Below are 19964 nucleotides of genomic sequence, written 5' to 3' on the forward strand. Positions count from 1 at the left end.
TGGATATTTTTGATAAAATATTTTTTCATCAATACAGTGAAACAGTTTTGTGAAAGGTGGGGAATCTATTTTCACCTGTCAATGATGCAGAGTCAAGCTTTGACAGTGTTGGGATTGGAGCACATTGTCATTGCGTGTGATAATGCTAAAACTGATGAAGATATGAGCATCTTTCTGCAATCACACAGGTATGCTCCCTGACTTTTTCTTGTTGTTACAAGTTTGAAAAAAAACATTTTATTGCGATATTTTCTTTTATGTATCTATTGGGGTGTATAGCACTTGTGTTGTCTAAATACAATGGAGATATTTGTCTCATACTGCACATCGTTTAACAGGAAATACTTAATTCATCAGTACTACATTTTAATTCAAAGCCTTTTGTAAAACTGTCTCAGGCATTTAGTCTGTTCTTCATTTGTTCTCATCATGTTCACATTTTATTGTATGTTTAAATATTGTTTGCTGTAAAGAAGTGTTCACATGTTTACTTACTTGTCATCATTTTACATCCATTAATCACATTGTAATTATGAGTTCAAAATATATTCAAGATGTACAGATGTTTGATGTGTGGTTGATTAATAAAACCAAATCAATCTAAAACAATTTCATGTTTTTTCATAATTTTATGAAAACTTTCAACAAAGCTGGAACCAGCTTTGGGCTTTCATATTACATATTTTACATTCATCCTAATATTTACTTCAAAATCCAGTACAACTTAATCCTCTAAGCCAAATGAGTCTTTAGACAAAATGACGTCATATATTCTTTACATATCCTTTTATCCATTTGAGGATTACATGCTTTGTGAATGGTTGATTTTCTAATGTTCACGTTAAGATATGTTTATGAGCATTATCAGCCTTTAAAAAAATACTCCAAATCACATGAAACAGCGGAGGTGATTTCTCTTCTGGAGAGTTTTACTGCATGTCATTGCAATAAATGATGAGGAATACGATGACAGGAGCTAAAATGTGAGAGAAAGACTGTGGAAATTAATCAAAATAATGATGGATCTTTTCAGCTCTGAAATATTTCTTTAGAGCATGTTGTTTGCTCTCGAGAAGAGTTCACATATGTATTTAATTGCCATGCACTTCATTTGTCTGCAAATCATTTTACCTCCATTTATCACACTGTAATTATTCCAGAGTTTACAATAGTTTGCTGTGTGGCCCATTAATAAATAATAAACAATAACAAATCATTCTAAAACATATGTCATGTTGTTCCATAGTTTATCAAAATGTGTCCAAATATAATTTTCAATTTAAGCCTATGAAAATAAGTATTTGTAAAACTCAGCAAGAGTAATGTCAGTGCCATTTAGAGTTTTAATGGCAGGAAAGTCAGTATCATGGAGCTATACCATGTACTGGTTTTCTTTATGCAATTGTATGCATATACAACTGTATCATTAGCAAATTGACATTTTTCTTTCTTTTCTTTCTTTTCGTAAAGTCTGGGGGCCATGAAAATTTCAGCCCACGTCTGAGCTCCTGCTTTCCACGATGAGAGCAGGGGAGCACGTGTATGAAGTCCTGAACACGAAATTGGTACACCATAAGCAACAAGGGGCTTATGTGTCATATGGTATCATAGGGCCAGCTGCTCCACCACCAAGGAGCTAAATCTTTAATCAGTCCATGTAGCCCAGGTAGGATGGTGGGGTTCTTGTGAAAAATAACCTATTTCCATTGCCATGTCTTGCCCTGCACCCTGTGTCTCATGATGATATGCTGGTCATTTCTAGCCAACATGTCAGCTGGGTCTCTTATTTGCTAAAATACTATGAGGTTAAGGCTCTTGAAGCAATACATTAAATGCAGAATACCACTAACTATGCCACGACTTTTTACAATCAGATGTCAAACAGGGTCCTCGTAGCACAGCTCCTGTATTAATATCATTGGTGTCTGTATTAAGGATGAAAAGTATGGTGTGGTAATGGGATTGCTTTAACCATGTTTTAACTGTTTTTGTTTGTTTATCTGTTGTTTTACTATATATTGGCTCTGTGGCACTCTGAGTTTCTTCTGAAAGAAAAGTGCGTTTAAAAATGAAATGTATTATTATTATTATTATTATTATTATTATTATTATTATTAACCAGGGCATACACACAAGCTCTCTGCGGTGAGGTGAATGCTGTATGGCACTCCTATATTCATATACTTTCCTATTTGCTGCAGATCAAACTTGGATGCAGCCATGTAACAATACTACTTCCCAAACATTTAGTATTTTGCCAGGCCCAGGAAGTTTTACAGTTCTTCTCAACCAGACAGTCATCAAGGTTTTCCCTACAATGGGAGACACCTCACTGGTGAAAGTCTCAAGTTTCAGTATGGAAGAAAGAATGATGGTCTTTCTTGTTACTTTCTAGCAAGAAACCAGCAGCAGTGTGTCCCCGCAATTTTCACTGGAGCAGTCTTCTAACTCCACCCAGCCATACTTGTTTGCCCTTTTTTTTTCTTGCTGATGGGGAATCAGCATCTTTCACACCTAATGCAATGTCTCACGGGAGGAAGATGCAGAGGTATGAACTGAGTTTTCTGACAATTCCTAAGAGAACAGTAAAGTCACTTCTGTAGTCTGTAGCCAATGCAAAAAACGTGGCGTTCCTGCTGGCATTCCCTCAGACTCCAAACCCGACGGCCGCTCCCGACGGTGCTCGGAATCCCAGGCGGACACTTTTCTACTGCTTTGGTCTTCTGCACGTTCCATCCTTAGGTGCATCCCAAGGCTGCGGTCGAAAGTCCATTTTGGTTAGGAACCTTCCTAACTGAGTGAAATGACCCGGAAGTACCTAAGTAGCCGCCATGATAAGTGCCGGTCGAATTGTCCAAACGCAAAGGAAAGGAGCTTCAATGCTTCCTAACTTAGCTCCTTTAGCATAGGAACCACTGGACCTGCCTATGCGAAAGGAAAGGAGAACATGCCGACCCACAATTCCTTGAGGCGGCAACATTTAAAGTGACATATCATTCGGCCGTTCACCAGAACAAACGATCATGAGCGAGAAACGCAGATCATGTAAATAACTGTTGCTATAACTTGGAAATATTTTCAATAATCTGTTAAACCGGCTGGGAAACTACAAACGCTACGTTGCTGAAAACTGCTGTAAAGTGACGAAACTGCTGTAAAGTGATCAAACTGACGTATTTGATGTTCTCTCTGGTGTTGAACTGCAGCTTTAGCCCTCATTCTTTTATTTTATTTGACTTCAGTTACAGAAGCTTTAATGAATGTTTTAAACTGGACGAGCTCTTCAGTCTGTCATGTTTCTTCTGATTATCATCTTTTTAATCAACTATTTTGTAACATTACAATAAAACACTATCAAGTCAACACGAGTTGTGTGGTGTTTCGTAATCTGCATATTTTTATGATCAGATTATAATCTGCATATAAATCATAACAACAAAAAGGGATCTGAGACATACATATATGACACAAATCGTTAGTGGGATTACACATTTAACTCAGCATGTTTGAAACTGAACAAAGAGACAGCTTAGTAACTTTGTACTGTGAAAAATACCTTGGTTTCACTTTCATACTCCTTCGTTCATTTCTATTCCAACCTCGTTCATAAAGTAATATTATGAACCGGGTTGTTTATGTCGTCTGCATGATGCAACACTGTAAGAATACACGGACGAAGTATTTAAGATGCGCTTTATTGTGGTCCGAGATGGACTACAACATTGCAGTTTCAACGCTGCAGGCAGACCGACGTCACTAACATGCGCCTGCTGTCGCGTCATAACTACGTCGCTTAGTGAAAGTGGAGTCAGATTTGCTAATCTTCGCAGTTATATTTCCCTAACTCCTCATGAATTATCCTTCCCATCTTTCCTTAACCCCGTGACGGAGTTCACAGGGTCAAGGAAAAGTGGTTAGGGTTAGACAATAGGGGGTCATTTTTTGCCTATTCGACTGCAGCCATACTTCCTGGCGTCTTGTCTCCTCGCATGGTTTCCTTGCATCTTTCCATGCATCCCTGGGAGGGACTAAGACGCAAGGAAAGGACGCAAGTGAGGGAAACGGGGATGCAATTTAGAGACTTGGGATGCACCCCTTGTGTTTAAACACTGTGCAACTCTTTATTTCACAAACTCGAAAATTCCTTGTGAGTGAAAGCCAATGGCCTTCCCGACACCGTTCCCGACAGCGCTCCCGACGGCGTTCCCGACATTTCCTGATATCCCTATCTTCTATGATAATTTCTATATTTTACACAAACCACAGTCTAATGATGTGTAGAGTTACAGTCGTCCTGAAATCCAGAGACATACAAATGTAAGTGTTTCCTCCATTCTTTGAAACTTTAGGCTCCTGTCGATTTTGAATGCCATGTTGTGGAAGTCTGCATATTTGTAGTCAAAGCTCAAAACACTATGTTTTACTATATCAAGGTATTGAACAATATTTTTGGAAAAATATTTATGTTTATTCATTTTGGCATAAGGCAAACCTAAAAAAAGAGCTAATGTACAATACATTATGGAGCCTAAGGATTTACTTCACTCATGTTTCAAAATCAACAAATATAAATTCCAACTATATATTAAATATATGCATATTTGACATAATGCAGGGGACGGGATGAACAAAGTGATAGGATTAATTAAGTTGCAGCGATAACTATGTTGTATAAACCTTTTATTCTGCCGTTAATATTTTGCAAATGGGAACCACACGTGTTTGATACCATATTGCATGATCAATATGTTTGTCTCATGATGTCAGTTTGTTTGCAACAATTGCACCACCTGAAGTATTCTGCTATAACCCCCATGAGTCATCTTAGTAATGACAACAAAAAACAGAGTCTTTGTTATGGCACCGTAAAGCACAGTGCTGGTGAGGATAAGAGAACACACTGCAGTATAAAACCAGCAGTGTATTTGAATCAATGCATAGCACATTTATTTTAAGTGAGAGTACGTTTTCTTTTTTCAATATTGGAGGCACCAGCATAATAAAGACGATACAATTATGTATAAAAATGCATCTTATAAGGAATTACTTACACTGGTATCATTAGACTTATCTACTGCACATATTTATCCAGTGTTTGTATTTGGCACACTCACCTATCTTATTATTGTCTTTTGCAACTTGTTGGTACTGGCAACTATTGCTCTGAGTAAAAATCTGCACAATCCCATGTTTATCCTCCTGTTCAACTTGCCCATTAGTGATATAGTGGGCTCCACAGCTTTTTTCCCTCATCTTCTTTTCAGCATTGTGACTCAGAACAGAGGGATTTCCCCTTCTGCATGTATTACTCAGGCTTTTATGGTTCATTTTTATGGTACAGGAAACCTGCTCATCTTGACTGCCATGGCATATGACAGATACATTGCTATATGCTGTCCTTTGAGGTATAATGCCATCATGAGTCCAAAAAAGGTAATCAAATGTATCATTTTAATATGGTTTATTAATGTCTCAATGATGGTCACTTTGATTTTGTTGCTTACACGGTTCAAACTTTGCAGGACAAATATAGTGGATTTGTACTGTAACAATCCATCATTATTAAAACTGGTCTGTGAGGACACCAGAATAAACAACTTCTATGGGATGGTTACTATTGTCTTACTCCAGGGCGGACCGCTGTTAATAATAATATACACATATGTACAGATTTTGCGTACATGTGTCATGACTAAACACACTGATGCCCGGAAAAAAGCCTTTCAGACATGTGGTACACATTTGTTTGTTTTCTTAATCTTACAAATTAATACTACCTTTACACTCATTGCTCATCGCATTCAGAATGTATCCCCGTACTTTAGAAGGGTTCTTGGTTTATCAATCTTATTATTTCCCCCTTTCTTGGACCCAATTATTTATGGACTGAAAACAACAGAACTGAAGCGGAGCATCGTAATGTTGCTAAAAAGAAATATTTGTTCAAGCAAGTTGTAACCGGTTTTCTACGCTAATTAGACATGATTAGGAGAGTCATGCGCAGTACACTTTAGTTATATGATATGTTGCCGAAAAAAACACTGATTTCAGAATCCCCTTTATGAAGGCTCCCCTAGCAACAATATGCCATGTATTACTGCACTGCGGAGAAGTTCCACATCTCTGTGTTTGTTGACTATTTGTCTGAATATGGTGTGTTGTGCATATGTTGTGTCTATACAATGTTTATGTGACTGTTCATTTGTGTTTATCAACTCTTCACAGGTTACAGATCAACAGCCCGGGTCATTTCTCATCCTAAGGTTGACAATGTAGTAATAGCTTTATAAAGGGTAAGGAAAGCGACGTAATCAGCTACACACAGTATACTAAATGACAGATCATTTTAAAACTGATTTTAAAAAGATGTACATATTTAATATATTTCATTGAAATTTACGAAGTTACAAAAAGCAAAAGCAGGTACGAATGCACTTGTACTGACCAAATACATGGAGTAAAGATTTATTAAAATGCAAAAATAAATATTCTGCTCTGTTTGTGCAAATTGTGCATTTAATTAATTAATTACGTTTGTAAACTGTGTGCATGTCTCAACACTGATTAAATGGTATGTATTATGAGGACTGTAAGGTGGACTACTGATGCGGAAATTAAAATAATCTCGATCTTATTCTGATCATTGTTTCTTTGACATTGCAATAAAAGTATGTGTTAACAAATTTAATTGTGTTTATCATGACTCTATTGGGTCCTTTTTGAAATACGAGCATATTTCAAATTCCACACTTGTTATTTTTAATGAATCACAACCGACTGTCAAAACAAACACTGTTTAACTCCATTACTTACTCTTACTCATCCTTTAATTTTCTTTCTGCAGTCTTTTTTTGTCTCTGCAGTGAATATCCTCATAATCTCCAAATGATATAATTAAGTAATTTCCTCAAATAAAAAGGAATATACAAAATCAGCAGTGTTTCTCCGATGAATTGAATGTGTTTTTCCTCAACAAGGAGGAAATGAAATAGCAACAATCACAAGTTTAGAGTTTCCTTCTAGAAAACATTTCTCAATTGATATGAAATCATTAATATGCTGTTGCAATGTTAATATATTGAATAAGATAAACAATTATAGAGAGGCTATGGTGAGATCAAAATATTGTTGATGTGTGTGATAGAGTGGACAGATCACAATATGTATGAATACAAATATATTGAAAGATGGAAACTTTGTGTCTACGTCATTATATAAAGAAATAATTGTAAGTTTGCTGGATCTGTGTAGTGCGGTGACATCCCGTGTCTAGTGCAGGCTTAATGTAAAAGAGCCCAAGCAGAGATAACCCTGGTTACGTCATTTGGGTCATCGGCATTCATCACTCTCCACAACTGTGTCTTCTCTGATGATACCACTGGGGGACGCCATACATTTATGTTATGTATTGAGTTAACCCCTGCAGTGAGATTGTGATTATTGCCACATACCAAGACAACTTTATGATCATTATTTTTTACACTTGCCTACCACTAATTGTTACAAGAACAACGCCACTTCTTCAAAAACAACAGCCTCCTCATATATTTCAATGAGACCATTACTTTGACATGGCAGGGAACAATTACATCTCTTTAACAGGTATTTGTAGTGCAGTGATTATTTCTGTAAAAATATATATAAGGTTCTCATCCAAGAGAGCCATTACATTTCATTTAGCTGAGTCACCAACTGTTATTCATATAATCATTGATACTTGCAATTCAGGATGCAATAAGGTTCTTAAAATAAAGCATCACATCACTGAACAATGACACAAAAGATTATGTGAACCAACAATGGAAAGAAGAGCTGGACCCTGGATAACTGAAGACATGTGTCCGAATGCCTGGGAAACACGGTCAGCCTCCACATACTCCCAGACCAGGGCCTTATTCCTCGTACCTGTCGTACTGAGTTAGCCGGATAATTTTCAGGATACGATGACGCAGGTCAGGCTTTTAGGTTCCACAAAGAAAGTTTTGAAAAATCACCATAGCAACACATCCAAATCCCTTAACCTGCTCCAGCGCAGGCTTACTGAAATTCACTGGATACGGTGGCCACTCCCACCGGACAAAAATGCCAGCTCCCTTCCTCATTGATGAAGGAGCGATATTAGTTATATTAGTTTTACAGGGAGAGAGTTCTTCCAGATCGCCAAGATCCGTTCTCACATCATGATGACTTCCTTTACGCGCGCAATCGATTCTGCCGACAAGGAATCATTTATTTACGAGACCTTCTCGAGCCGTACATTGAACACCACACGCCCAGCATCGACTGTCTCACATACTGTATGCATTGACTGGATCACAGAGTGTATGCAAACTGGATCACAGCCTTGAGTTTTTTTGCAAGTGGTACATGTTTGTACAGTGTCGGCGATGCAGAGAACATCGGGAAATCCCCTGCATGGTGTGCTGTTCGTAACGTTTATTTAGCACTTAAGACACGTATGGATCTGTTGAAAGCACTCATAATGATATGACAGTGTTATTAGTACACCATACATATCATTATTGTAGAACAGTGATTGTCAACCACTGTGCCGCGGCACACCAGTGTGCCGTAAGAGATCGTCAGGTGTGCCGTAGGAAAATGTCCAATTTCACTTAATTGGTCCAAAAAAATACTATTTAGTTGCCGCAAATGATTTTCCATTGTTGAGCGTCAAAGCTGCAATATAGTGGCTGGCAGAGTAATATAGAACAGGTCTACACCTTGTTCTGCTATTAAACAGACTAAACGGCCGTATGTTATTGATCTTATCTACACACAGCTTGTCATTTCTGGGTCGCGTCTACAACTCTTCTCTGCTCTGTGTCGTGCATGCGCTGCACACAGAGAGCGAGAGAGAGCAGCGAGCGTGCTTTTCAGAATGGGATTTGCTGCTGCAGCTTTCACTATTTTAAGCTATGAGCTCTCACTTTTAAAGCCCAACAGTTCATGTGTTTGCAGGTCAAGACAAACATCCAACAGGCTGCAGCCTGGAGCTCCATCAATGACGTTTCTGACTTTGCATATCGAGAGGCTCTGGAAATATCCTTCAAAAGCCCGAAAAACACACTGCAGTGACAAAGCCTGCACACTTTGTGGTTGTCATTGAAATAAATGAACACCATATTTCCTTTAAGTCAGTATTTATCAAACTGGGGAGGTATTTATTGCAGGTGGGGCGCAAGATGAAATGCTGATTTTAAATGTTCACCGTCCGCCGTTAATAGGTCACGCTTGCGCATGCGCGAGTCGCCGATTCTTGTCATTTCGCCAAAAGCCGATCTTTATGAGATCTCCGTGAGGTCGGCTTTCTGCTGTTGTGTCTCTCAACATGGAGCATGAATTGAGAGTGTCCATATCAAATCTACAACCTCGTTTATAAAAGAGTTGTCGAGGAAAGTAGCTCACTGCAGCCACTAATACTGACACAACGTGATGCTCACACATCTGCACTCATTCTGTTTTGTTTTGCAAAAAAAATAGCTTATTGTTTTCCACAATACGCTATTTAGTCGTAACTAAATATTAGTTATTTTTTGCATAACTTTGTTTTAATTTTTCTAACAAAGTGATCTGGTTTACTTGAAACACAGAATACTCTTCCATGCCAGTAGGTAGTGCAATAGTTACCTACGATATGCTGTATTATGCTACAATGGGACATTAATAATAATTACCTACCATATATGCTGTATTATGCTACAATGGGACATTTTGTAACTTTTTGGGTTGTTGGTGTGCCGCAGGATTTTTTTATTGTAGAAAATGTGCCGCGGCTCAAAAAAGGTTGAAAAACACTGTTGTAGAACATGATTAAGGTGGACTCATGATAAGAATACAGAGAATCACACACAATGTATTTTCAATACATACATAATAATACATAATTTAAGATGGATAATATGAGCCTCCTAAAGATCATGTTGAAAGCAAATAAAAAGCCCATTACAAAATACTGGCTTCGGGTCTCATAGCTCGCTTCTTTGTCATACATGTGCGAGAATATACACATTACGTACTCCATACGACTCCAAAAAGAATAGGATAAATTGCTGTCCTCCAATGAGGCAGATCGTTCATACCTATTATAATGTAATAAAGAGTAGTTTATGTCACTGTTTATTTTATACCTTGCCTGCAGCAGGCCTCTTGGTCCCCCATAAAGGGTCACACTGGGTGGAAACCAAGGTCAGCTGTGTTGTGTACCAGAAGTGTATGGGTGATGCATCTACCAAAACGAGGCGATCCAAAACATGATCTGTGTAATAAATAAAAACACATACATTATTCAATTCATTTAAATTAGTTTTGTTAATAATACAACAGTATGTTTTATAGATGTCTCTGTGTCAACCCAATCATTTTGATTCACCTTATATTAATGTGTGGCTGGTAGTAGGGTAACTAATACATGTAATATTCTTCCAAAGCCCCTTGTGAGCCAGTGGTTAAGTCATTGCCATAACAATCTTAAGATACACTTTATGATAAACCAGGACACTCCAGAGAGCTGCCTGGTGTTCAGCAAAAATCCCTCATATAAAGCTGCTTCTACCTCTGGACCTTTTACCTGTTGGTCATTGTTATCAGTAGGAGGTACATGTTGGTACTTCATTACATGTTTCTTATGTTTTCTCTATATTCTCTCTGTGTATTTTGTTCCTGAATTTGAATGACAAAGCTGTAAATTCCCCCCAAAACTACACATTGTTATATATGTACAGGAGCATATATTATATAGTATATTATGCATGTGGGCTGAAAGTGAAGTGGCGTGGACATTATCAGGCTTTAATTTGGTAAGTTCTGTTCTGAGCAGAGAGAATTTACAACTTTTTGTATTTTCACCTTTTTTTACAACATTATCTTTCTTGTCTTGTGTATGAAATAGCTATGCTACTTAATAATTAAATGTTTAAATCTGTTTCAATTGTCTAGGAAGGAAGAGCATTAAGATGGAAAACCTGTCCAACATATCATCTGTTTTGGTGCTAAATCGCCTGAACCTCTCCTCTGAAAATGTCTTCCCTGCATTTATTTTTGCAACTCTGAGCTACATGATTATACTTTTCTGCAACCTTGTTCTAATCCTCACTATTGTACTGAACAAATCTCTGCATCAGCCCATGTACCTAATTCTGCTGAACCTCCCCATCAACGACCTCATAGGCTCCTCAGCATTCTTCCTCCAGATCATCAGTGACATAGTGACAAACCGAAAGACAATGAAATACTCAGCTTGTGTTGCCCAAGCTTTCTTTATCCACATATATGCAACAGGTGCAGTGTTAATGTTGACTGCCATGGCTTATGATAGATACATTGCCATATGCTGGCCTTTGAAATATAACACTATTATGATTTATGCGAACATTATGAGAATAATCACAGTTGTGTGGATGAGTTGTTTAGTTCTAATAGGTGTGCTTTTTTTTCTGCTCTTGCGTTTACCCCGCTGTCGATCTGAATTGACAAACCCTTACTGTGATAATCCATCTTTGCTGTCTCTGGTCTGTGCCAACACAACCATCAATAACATTTATGGGCTTCTTATAGTCACTATTTCACAAGTGGTGAGTATTGGGACAATATTGTACACATATCTCCAGATCCTTGTTGCATGCTTCAGATCTAAAAGATCTGACACAAGAGCCAAAGCGCTGCAGACATGCGCGACACATCTGACCGTTTTTCTCCTGTTGGAGTGTCTGGGTCTTTTTACCATAATTTCGTACAGAATAAAGAATATTTCACCACATTTAAGGAGGTTCATGGGGGTATCAACTTTAATTTTCCCGCCGACATTGAATCCAATCATCTATGGACTGAGAACAAAAGAAATTAGAGAAAAAGTAGTGCACTTTTTTCAAAAAAGAATTATTCCATCTTGAGCTTGTAGATAGCTAAAACTTTGTTCAGTTCTGACACTGACTCTGCATTATTTGTCTTCCTATCTTATAAATATATTTTTTGCTACTAAATAATTTTCTTCCTAGCAAAAAACCCTGTAAATTTGGCTTTATGTTCATGTACAGTTCAAGTTTGTGACACAATATAATGCTTATGAAAACTACAGTACAGTTGTGTTGAACATTAATTAATGTACAGGTAATGCTAAATAATTACTGCCACATTATTAGTGCATAACTCATTGTTGCATAAGTAGTATTATACGATGCATGAAAAGCAATTGCAAGTGACCTCTATGACATCGTAATGTGTTGTCCTCTAGGAGTATACAACCACTTTAATAAATAATTCACAAGTGTTTGTCATCCATGTAATACATATTGTTGTAATAAAAAAACAGTCAAACTACATACCAATAACAGCTAATTTGTTTTGTTTGTATGATTTAGTTCCATTCTTTTGTAAATGCCAAATAATTGAACTAATGTGTTTAAAGGTAAACCCATAGTTCTAGCGTCTCATCAAAGTTTGTTGTGACCCTGTTGTTTTAAGTTATTAATACACATATTTATATCCTCTCAAATGGTTGCCTCCCCAAAGTTTGTGAGACACAGGCATATGAAATAAACAAGACCACCTGAATTTTGAGTAACATAAGACTTGGTTGATATGTGGGGGCAGCTATGGGTTGGGTGTCTTGCTCAGGGACACTTCGACATGTGAGCTATGGACGGGACTAGGGATTGAGCTGGCTACCTTGTGGTAATGGGACAACAACTTATCCCCCTGAGCTACAGCCGCCCTTGAAAGACAACAGTAGTCAAAAATAGTTCAAAGTAGTGCAGATGTAGGTGTCTGATTAACTGTTCATCAGAGTGACGGCCAGTGGAAAGAAGCTGTTCCTGTGTCTGGTGGTTTTGGCCTACAGTGCTCTGTAGCGCCTACCAGAGGGGAGGAGTTGAAACAGCTTGTGTCCAGGGTGTGAGGAGTCTGCAGTGATCTTTCCAGCCTGCTTCCTGACTCTGGAGGTGTACAAGTCCAGGATGGAGGGCAGGCTGGAACCAATAGTTCTCTCTGCAGACCTGACGATCTGCTGTAGTCCGACTCTGTCTTGTCTGGTGGCCGATCCAAATCACACGGTGATGGAAGAGCAGAGGACAGACTGAATGATGGCGGAGTAGAACAGGATCAGCAGCTCCTGAGGCAGGTTGTACTTCCTGAGCTGGCGCAGGAGTTACAGCCTCTGCTTGGCCTTTTTGCGGATGGTGTTGATGTTGTAATTCAAATACAGTACATAACCTAAGTAAGAGAATAGTATCGTTTGCATAACAGAAAAAAACAAATAGAGACCATCTTGCACGGTCGTGACGCTATTTCTGTGGAAGAAATCTGTCCACAGACAGAAATATCAAGACCTGGTACTCAAAACTGCTTCTGTGCTAGTTCCTGTTAAAATAGTTGTCTCTAGGACCAGAACAGTTTTGCTGTCATGGCTGGAAATCAAGGATGTAAACTAAAGACCCAGAGTTATCAGATTGTGATTAAAACATAGATAAATGTCTTATTCATGTACCATTCAAGCCTTGCCAAAAGTTGCACTGAACACAATACAATACAAAAACAGCAGAGGGCGCCATCAGTCCACACTAAATCATTTTGAATCTGCTCTCCATTGATTCAACACTGTATGAACCTGTTACATTTTGTGTGATATGATGTCCTCTTATGCTGCGTTCAGACCAAACGCGACCAGATTCCATGCAAACAGGGTAGGAAATTTACATATTTTTTAGCGGGACATTTTTGTCCCCACCACCTGAAATCCAGGGGCATTTCAATAAAAATTGGGGGCACTTTTTGAAACTTGTGAAATGACATTTAACCCTTGTTCAAAATAATAATTATACTTATTTAGGCTTACAGTATATGAGCAATTGTCATCAAATGGCAACAATAAGACTATTAGGCAGTAGTCTACAGATTCAAAGTGTAAATCAGTCAATCATATTCAATTGTATTCTTATTTCTTTGTGGTGATTCATTGTTATAAACTATTAACAATTATAACTTTTTTCTTTCTTTTTTTATAATTCAAAATTATATTTATAGATTTTTTTGTTACCTTAATTGTACCTACTTGGGGTGGGAATCACCAGAGGTACCACTATTCTATTTTATACTGCGATTTATTCCCTTTTTTCCACCGCAAATTGTCCACAAAGGAAAACTTTGTCAACATATTGTATCTAAGAAGATCAAGTTTCATCTCACTTCAATAATTTTTATTGCAGCAAAATGTGATTGTCAAGCAGACAAACTGACCAACACTGTCATCAATGTTGTCATTCGAGCTGGATGCGCCGAAGAGGGGGCGGGGCTTATCTCTGTGCAAGCAGTTTTCATTTACGCCTTCCACCATGGAAATAACCACTCTTTCTGCTTTATACTTGTTGTGGAAATCCCAAAAAGGTCGGAACAGCAAACACCCTCGTGTCTGGGTTAATAATATTATCCGTAGCCGCACACAGCTCGGTGGATTTCACGCGAGGAAGTGCGTCTGAAAGACGGCCGCTTCCAGCGCTGCTAGAGGACCCGTAGCCAGTTTTATGCTTTTTCTAACGTCTTTGAGCAACGCCGTGTCGCGCATGTTGTCCTGTGTGTCGAGCAACAGCTGTGCAGCAGCGGCGCTACGAGTGACAGGAAGTCCAGACGTTTGATTTAAACGCGGACGGCGCATTTCTAATTTCTAAGTTTATTACATTTCTAAGTTCATTAAATTATCATAATTATTAGAGGAAATTGTGAGGGCATTTTTTGCCTTTGCCCTCGTGTATTTCCGACGCTGCATGCAAAGTCAATGTACAGACGCGATAGGTTGCGGAAAAACGTTTTTTCTGCCGGGCGGCGCAATAGACGTGTTTGAGTCGGCGCAAACAGAAAGTTTGACGCAGGGCGAACAGAGCGAAGAACGTGGCGAGAATTCGCGTGATGCAAAGCCAATCTGCGTTGAGAATCAGCGTTGAGAAGCTACGCCCGTCACCACCGGCGTCTTGCCGTTGCTGAATCAAACTGCTGCTGAAGTAGCGCTTTTAGCGCTCCTTTTTCACGGAGAGAAGCGTTGATGATTTTTCGTGCCGCGTTTATCGCTTCAGTTTACTTGCGCGAGTGAAACGAGGGTGTTCACACCAAACGGGGAAAATCGCACCGCGACAAAGAGGGCGTGGCTTATCGCCGTTGCTTCTCTCCGTGAAAAATAGTTATCTTTTCCGCGATCGACCATAGAATAAATAACCACTAGTTCTGCTTTATACTTGTTGTGGAAGTCCCAGACATGTCGGAACGTCAAACACCTTTGTGTTTGGGTTCATAAGACCATCCGTAGCCGCACACAGCTCCTCCAGGAACTGCGCCTGGCTTATCTCCGTAAAAACACTGGTACCGTTTCTGCCATCCAACATGGAAATAACCACTTTATAATTGTTGTGTAAATTCCACATACGTCGGAGCATCAAACTCCATCGTGTCTGGGTTCATAATATTGTCCGCAACAGCGTCTGAATGACGGCCGCTACCAGCGCTATTTCAGCAGCAGTTTGATTCAGCAACGGCAAGATGGCGGTGGTGATGGGCGGAGCTTCTCAACGCTAATTGGCTGACGCAACTTTGCCTCACACAATTTTATCGGCGGAGTTGGGATATTTCAACTCGCGCGAATTCGCACCGCGTCTTTCGCTCTGTTCGCCCCGCGTCAAATGTTTTGTTTGCGCCGCCTCAAACACGTCTATTGTGCCACGAGGGGAAAAAAACGCTTTTTCGCAACCTATCGCGTCTATGCATTGACCTTGCATGTAATCTGGTCGTGCGAATAATTCGCGCCGTGTTTGGTGTGAACGCAGCATTAGTCCTGTCGTTTGAGACTCGTGCAGAGAGGAGGCCACTGAACAACATAAGGCCAATTACATCATCTATTATCTAAAGAACCCGGATTGTTACTTCATAACTAGTAACTGCATAATAACTGTGCGTAATAGTGATGTGTCTTTGTTTAGCCTGATTGTCCTTGTTTTGGCTATGTATGTGTATCTTCCAGCAAATTTTGTTTTGGCATTGTGTGGAGAGAAACTGGAAAATGGGTTCAAATGTCTTCTATGTTTAGACATAATTGGTCAATAAATGTGATTCTGATTATGTTTTACTTAGTTGAGAAAAACTTTCAGTATAGTTTAGAAATGGGCTATACAAATAGAAAATGAATTGTGAAACACCGGGGTACCCCACTGCTCAACTGCCTAATGCACTAAGGCTGAGTCTAATGCACTAAGGCTGAGTCTAATGTACTAAGGCTGAGTCTAATGCACTAAGGCTGAGTCTAATGTACTAAGGCGGAGTCCTTGACAAAACAGCCCGGGTTGGGGTCCGACCACCCAAACCTTTGCAGCGTGTCGTACATTCTCTCTCGCACCAATTTCCTGTCTATTTTTGTCAATACTATAGCAAAAACAATCAAACCGGGCAGAACAGAGATTAATGAAATGGAGTTAACTGAAAATGAAGCTGAATTTGTTGAGGTTGTGTATTCACAATCTTTGATCTTTTAATGTCCTAAAAGAGTAGCACATCTCCACGCCAATGGAGAAAAATATTTGAAATATGATGAATAAAATCTGTAAGAATACTGTGGATTAAACTAAATCTTCAAAAGTCTAAAAACATCAAATTACTCTGTTGATAATCATTCTTACAGAGCCATGATGAAATATACTTTGTCTCCACACTGGTCAAATTTAAGATTGCACACCTTAATGACATAATGATCCACCTCACAAATACTCTACACAGATCATTTCCAACTTATAACATTCTATTGTCTCCATTTTATTGGTACAATATTATATTTATTAATGCAGAATGCAATCTTGCTAAATATCAATGAATGTGACTGATTTAAACAAGCTAAACTTTGTAATCTTTTTATCAATACCTTTTCCTTGGTTTTATTGCAAAACAGCAATAATAATAAATTATCTATGTATTAAGTTTATGTATATTTCTGTACAATGTTACATGTGTCCAATGTATCATAATCATGTACAAACACGCTGTTTAAGGTTGTGTATAATCACAGTACCCTACTGGCCAATGCAGTCAAGAGAGAAGTAAGACAAGAACATAGTTTAAGAAATGAGTTATAAATAAGAATGAGTCAATGACCACAGCTATACGAACAGCCAACAAGGCTGTAGATTAATTAAACCAAAGAAAACTAAATTATTTGAAATATGATTGATGTTGATATAATACGGCTAGACTAAGAATACATTTGGTACTAATTTCCCACAAGGACTTGAGTACAATACACCCTCATCCTCATATAAATCAACAGTATTGTTACTTGTGCGGTGGCAAATGTGTTTATATTATATCACTAAATATCAATGCTGACAAAATGTATTTATCAAATAGATCAATTAAAGTTAATCCATGAACTATAGCAACTGTATGTGCAACATACTGGGTGGTACATTGTTTTGTACACAAAGCACAACACAAAGCACAGGGCAGCTGATACGGTGTCAAACTTGATATGCTTAATAAGAAAGTGTATTTAAAGATTTAATTGATTGACAATATTACAGTTACATTCTACATTTTCACTTTTTTCAAATTGTATGTATCATTTCATATGTGGTTGCTGCTTTAATTATCACATATTGCATTTTGTTTCACAGGAAGATGTATGGCTGATGCCAGCCAGTTTCTAATAAATCTAATGCTAAAAGACGGTTTCCTCGTTTTGTTATTCACAAACCTTGAGAAACCGATACACATTTGCTTCTCACCAGCATCTGACTGCGTGTCACCCATCAGAGGATTTCTTTTCCCACTGAACTTCGTTACTAACATTGCGTCATGGTTACCGATGCTTTGTTACTGTTTCTTTCTTTAACTTTGCTCATTAGGTTAATGACTTTGATGTTGACGAAGTGTTGATAGGAAAGATGTGTCACTCTTAACCCTCCAGAGGGATGTCGTACCCTCTGCACTTAGCTCTGGTAATGAACCTCGAAGGATTTGGTTACACAATGCAGTAAACAGATACTGATTTGTTTTGCAACAGTGACAGACAAGTGAGTTTGTGAAAATCAAATTGTGCTTTGCCTCAAAGTTTCAATTTATAAATAAAGACTTTAATTGCACACAAAAAAACATATAAGTGAAAAGATACTTAACTAGAATATCTTGAATGTGCATTAACAGTATAAATATATATATTCCAAAAGTAGTTTAGTTAGTTAGTAAATATGTAGTCATAAATTCACTTCAGTAAACCTTTACTGGAAGAAGTTTCAAAAGCATAAAAACAACCCTATATTAACTTCATATTAAATATATATTGATATTGTCCCTTTAATATAACTAGTTGTATGAGGGCATTTAGAGTAATTTCAATGTTTTATGGCAATATATTACATATTATCCTTATCTGATTTAGACATCATTGCACTGTTGCTGTCGTTGATTGTTGTTTGTCTCGTCTAATGTATGCACCTTCTGCCTAACTAAATTCCTCGTTTGTGCAAACATTCCTGGCAATAAACGGTTTCTTATTCTGATTCAATATCAAATTAATCAACATCGTCCAACTATAGGGTCAAATTGGGATAATAATTTCATCCTAGCTATGATATCAACCGCCGCGTCGAACTAGTGAGGCAACTAAATAGTCTTTAGTTGTGGTTGTTTTTTTCCTTTTCATCAGCAGCTGAGGACTGAGTGGGACATGTTAGGCCAATGTTATTTTAAATACATTTGTGCAACATTTCAATATCATTTTGTGAACAACGAAAAAATGGCATACAGTTTATTTACATAAATACAGTTAACAGGCAAACAGTTTAGAACATGTGGGAATGAATATATTCTAGCATTTTAGCATAACACTTTGATTTTAGTATAAAAGTTGCATCCTTTTATGATCTCAGTTTGTAAGAATTTACCAGGGTATCTCAACTATTTTTAATAAATTTAAGATCGTACATTTTATTTCTTTCACCTTAAGACAGTACACTAAAGAATTTAAAAGAGTTGGACCCAGGATGGTCCCAATCAATAAACCATGGCGAGCCTCAAGAGTTAATGAAACGCATAACCTGGTCAAGACAATGCGGATAAATGATGGACAGTAATAACCTGTTATCCCGATTAAGTGACTCAAACAAGTGCTGCCCATTTTTCTTTTGTCATTATTTGAGGACAATTTCACAAAAAATAATGTATATAAGTAAAATATAAGTGAAAATTAAAATGTAAAATAATATGACTGAAACCATATTGAAAAGTGACGTCAACACACATAGTTTGTATTATGGCAACATAGTCACAGAAAGTATACTCTACAGTTTTGAGGAGCAGTGAAGAAGAGGAAGCAGGGTTTTGCAGTCAGTATAGCCACAAAACCACAAGCAACAACCCAAAGGATATATGTAAGGACCAGTGGTGGGCTGTCAGGGCCTTCTAAGCCTTCGCTGCTGGCCTAAACAGAATCACAAAGTTATAGCTATTGCATAATTTAAATGTTTTTTCACAAATTATAATTAGTGGCCGCGCCATTTTTTCTTGTCAAAGTGGTTAAAATAGCTCCGCAGGTCAGTCCACACACCCAGTGTGACCTCCCTCCATGCCCGTAATAGTGAGATTGCGCTGTTTAACAGCTGATAGAGTGATTTGAAAGCACAGGTAGGAAATGCATGGCCCGCCACTGGTAAGGACTAAGGTGCGCAGGATAGCTAATAGCAATCAATCGATCAAATGCCATAGCGAATAAAGCAAATATCTCCATCATCCCTGCCTAGTGTATAACAAACATTTGAACTAAGCAAGGCACATACAAAATAGTTTTAACCCCAGCAACTAACATCCCAATCATTGTTGGACTGCCAAGACATACAGAATATCAACAACAGCAAGGTTGCAAATCAGAAGATACATTGGTTTGTGTAATCGTGCAGTCATAAATATTGAAGAGGATGTGTTTAACATATTGGCTAGAATGG

The 19964-nt window shown here is 38.1% G+C and overlaps 3 protein-coding genes across 3 annotated transcripts; 2 read left to right on the top strand and 1 right to left on the bottom strand.

Moving 5' to 3' along the window:
* Positions 1-5016: 5016 nt before the first annotated feature.
* LOC306742128 (olfactory receptor 1496-like) lies at positions 5017-5958 on the top strand (the record flags this gene model as incomplete). Its single annotated transcript, XM_079224468.1, has 1 exon — positions 5017-5958. The coding sequence occupies one exon, from the start codon at positions 5017-5019 to the stop codon at positions 5956-5958; it is 942 nt and encodes a 313-aa protein (XP_079080594.1).
* A 4997-nt stretch (positions 5959-10955) lies between these two features.
* On the top strand, positions 10956-11891 carry LOC306742129 (olfactory receptor 52B2-like; the record flags this gene model as incomplete). The annotated part of the gene is made up of 1 exon (XM_079224469.1): positions 10956-11891. The coding sequence occupies one exon, from the start codon at positions 10956-10958 to the stop codon at positions 11889-11891; it is 936 nt and encodes a 311-aa protein (XP_079080595.1).
* A 1253-nt stretch (positions 11892-13144) lies between these two features.
* Positions 13145-19950, bottom strand: LOC306742130 (olfactory receptor 4D1-like; the record flags this gene model as incomplete). Its single annotated transcript, XM_079224470.1, is given in 4 exon segments — positions 13145-13209; positions 18949-19171; positions 19772-19851; positions 19854-19950. Coding segments are annotated over 4 exon segments (465 nt in total).
* Positions 19951-19964: the final 14 nt, after the last annotated feature.

The sequence above is a fragment of the Taurulus bubalis genome (assembly GCF_910589615.1).
Source record: "Taurulus bubalis genome assembly, chromosome: 10".
In the NCBI taxonomy this organism is placed as follows: Eukaryota; Metazoa; Chordata; class Actinopteri; order Perciformes; family Cottidae; genus Taurulus; species Taurulus bubalis.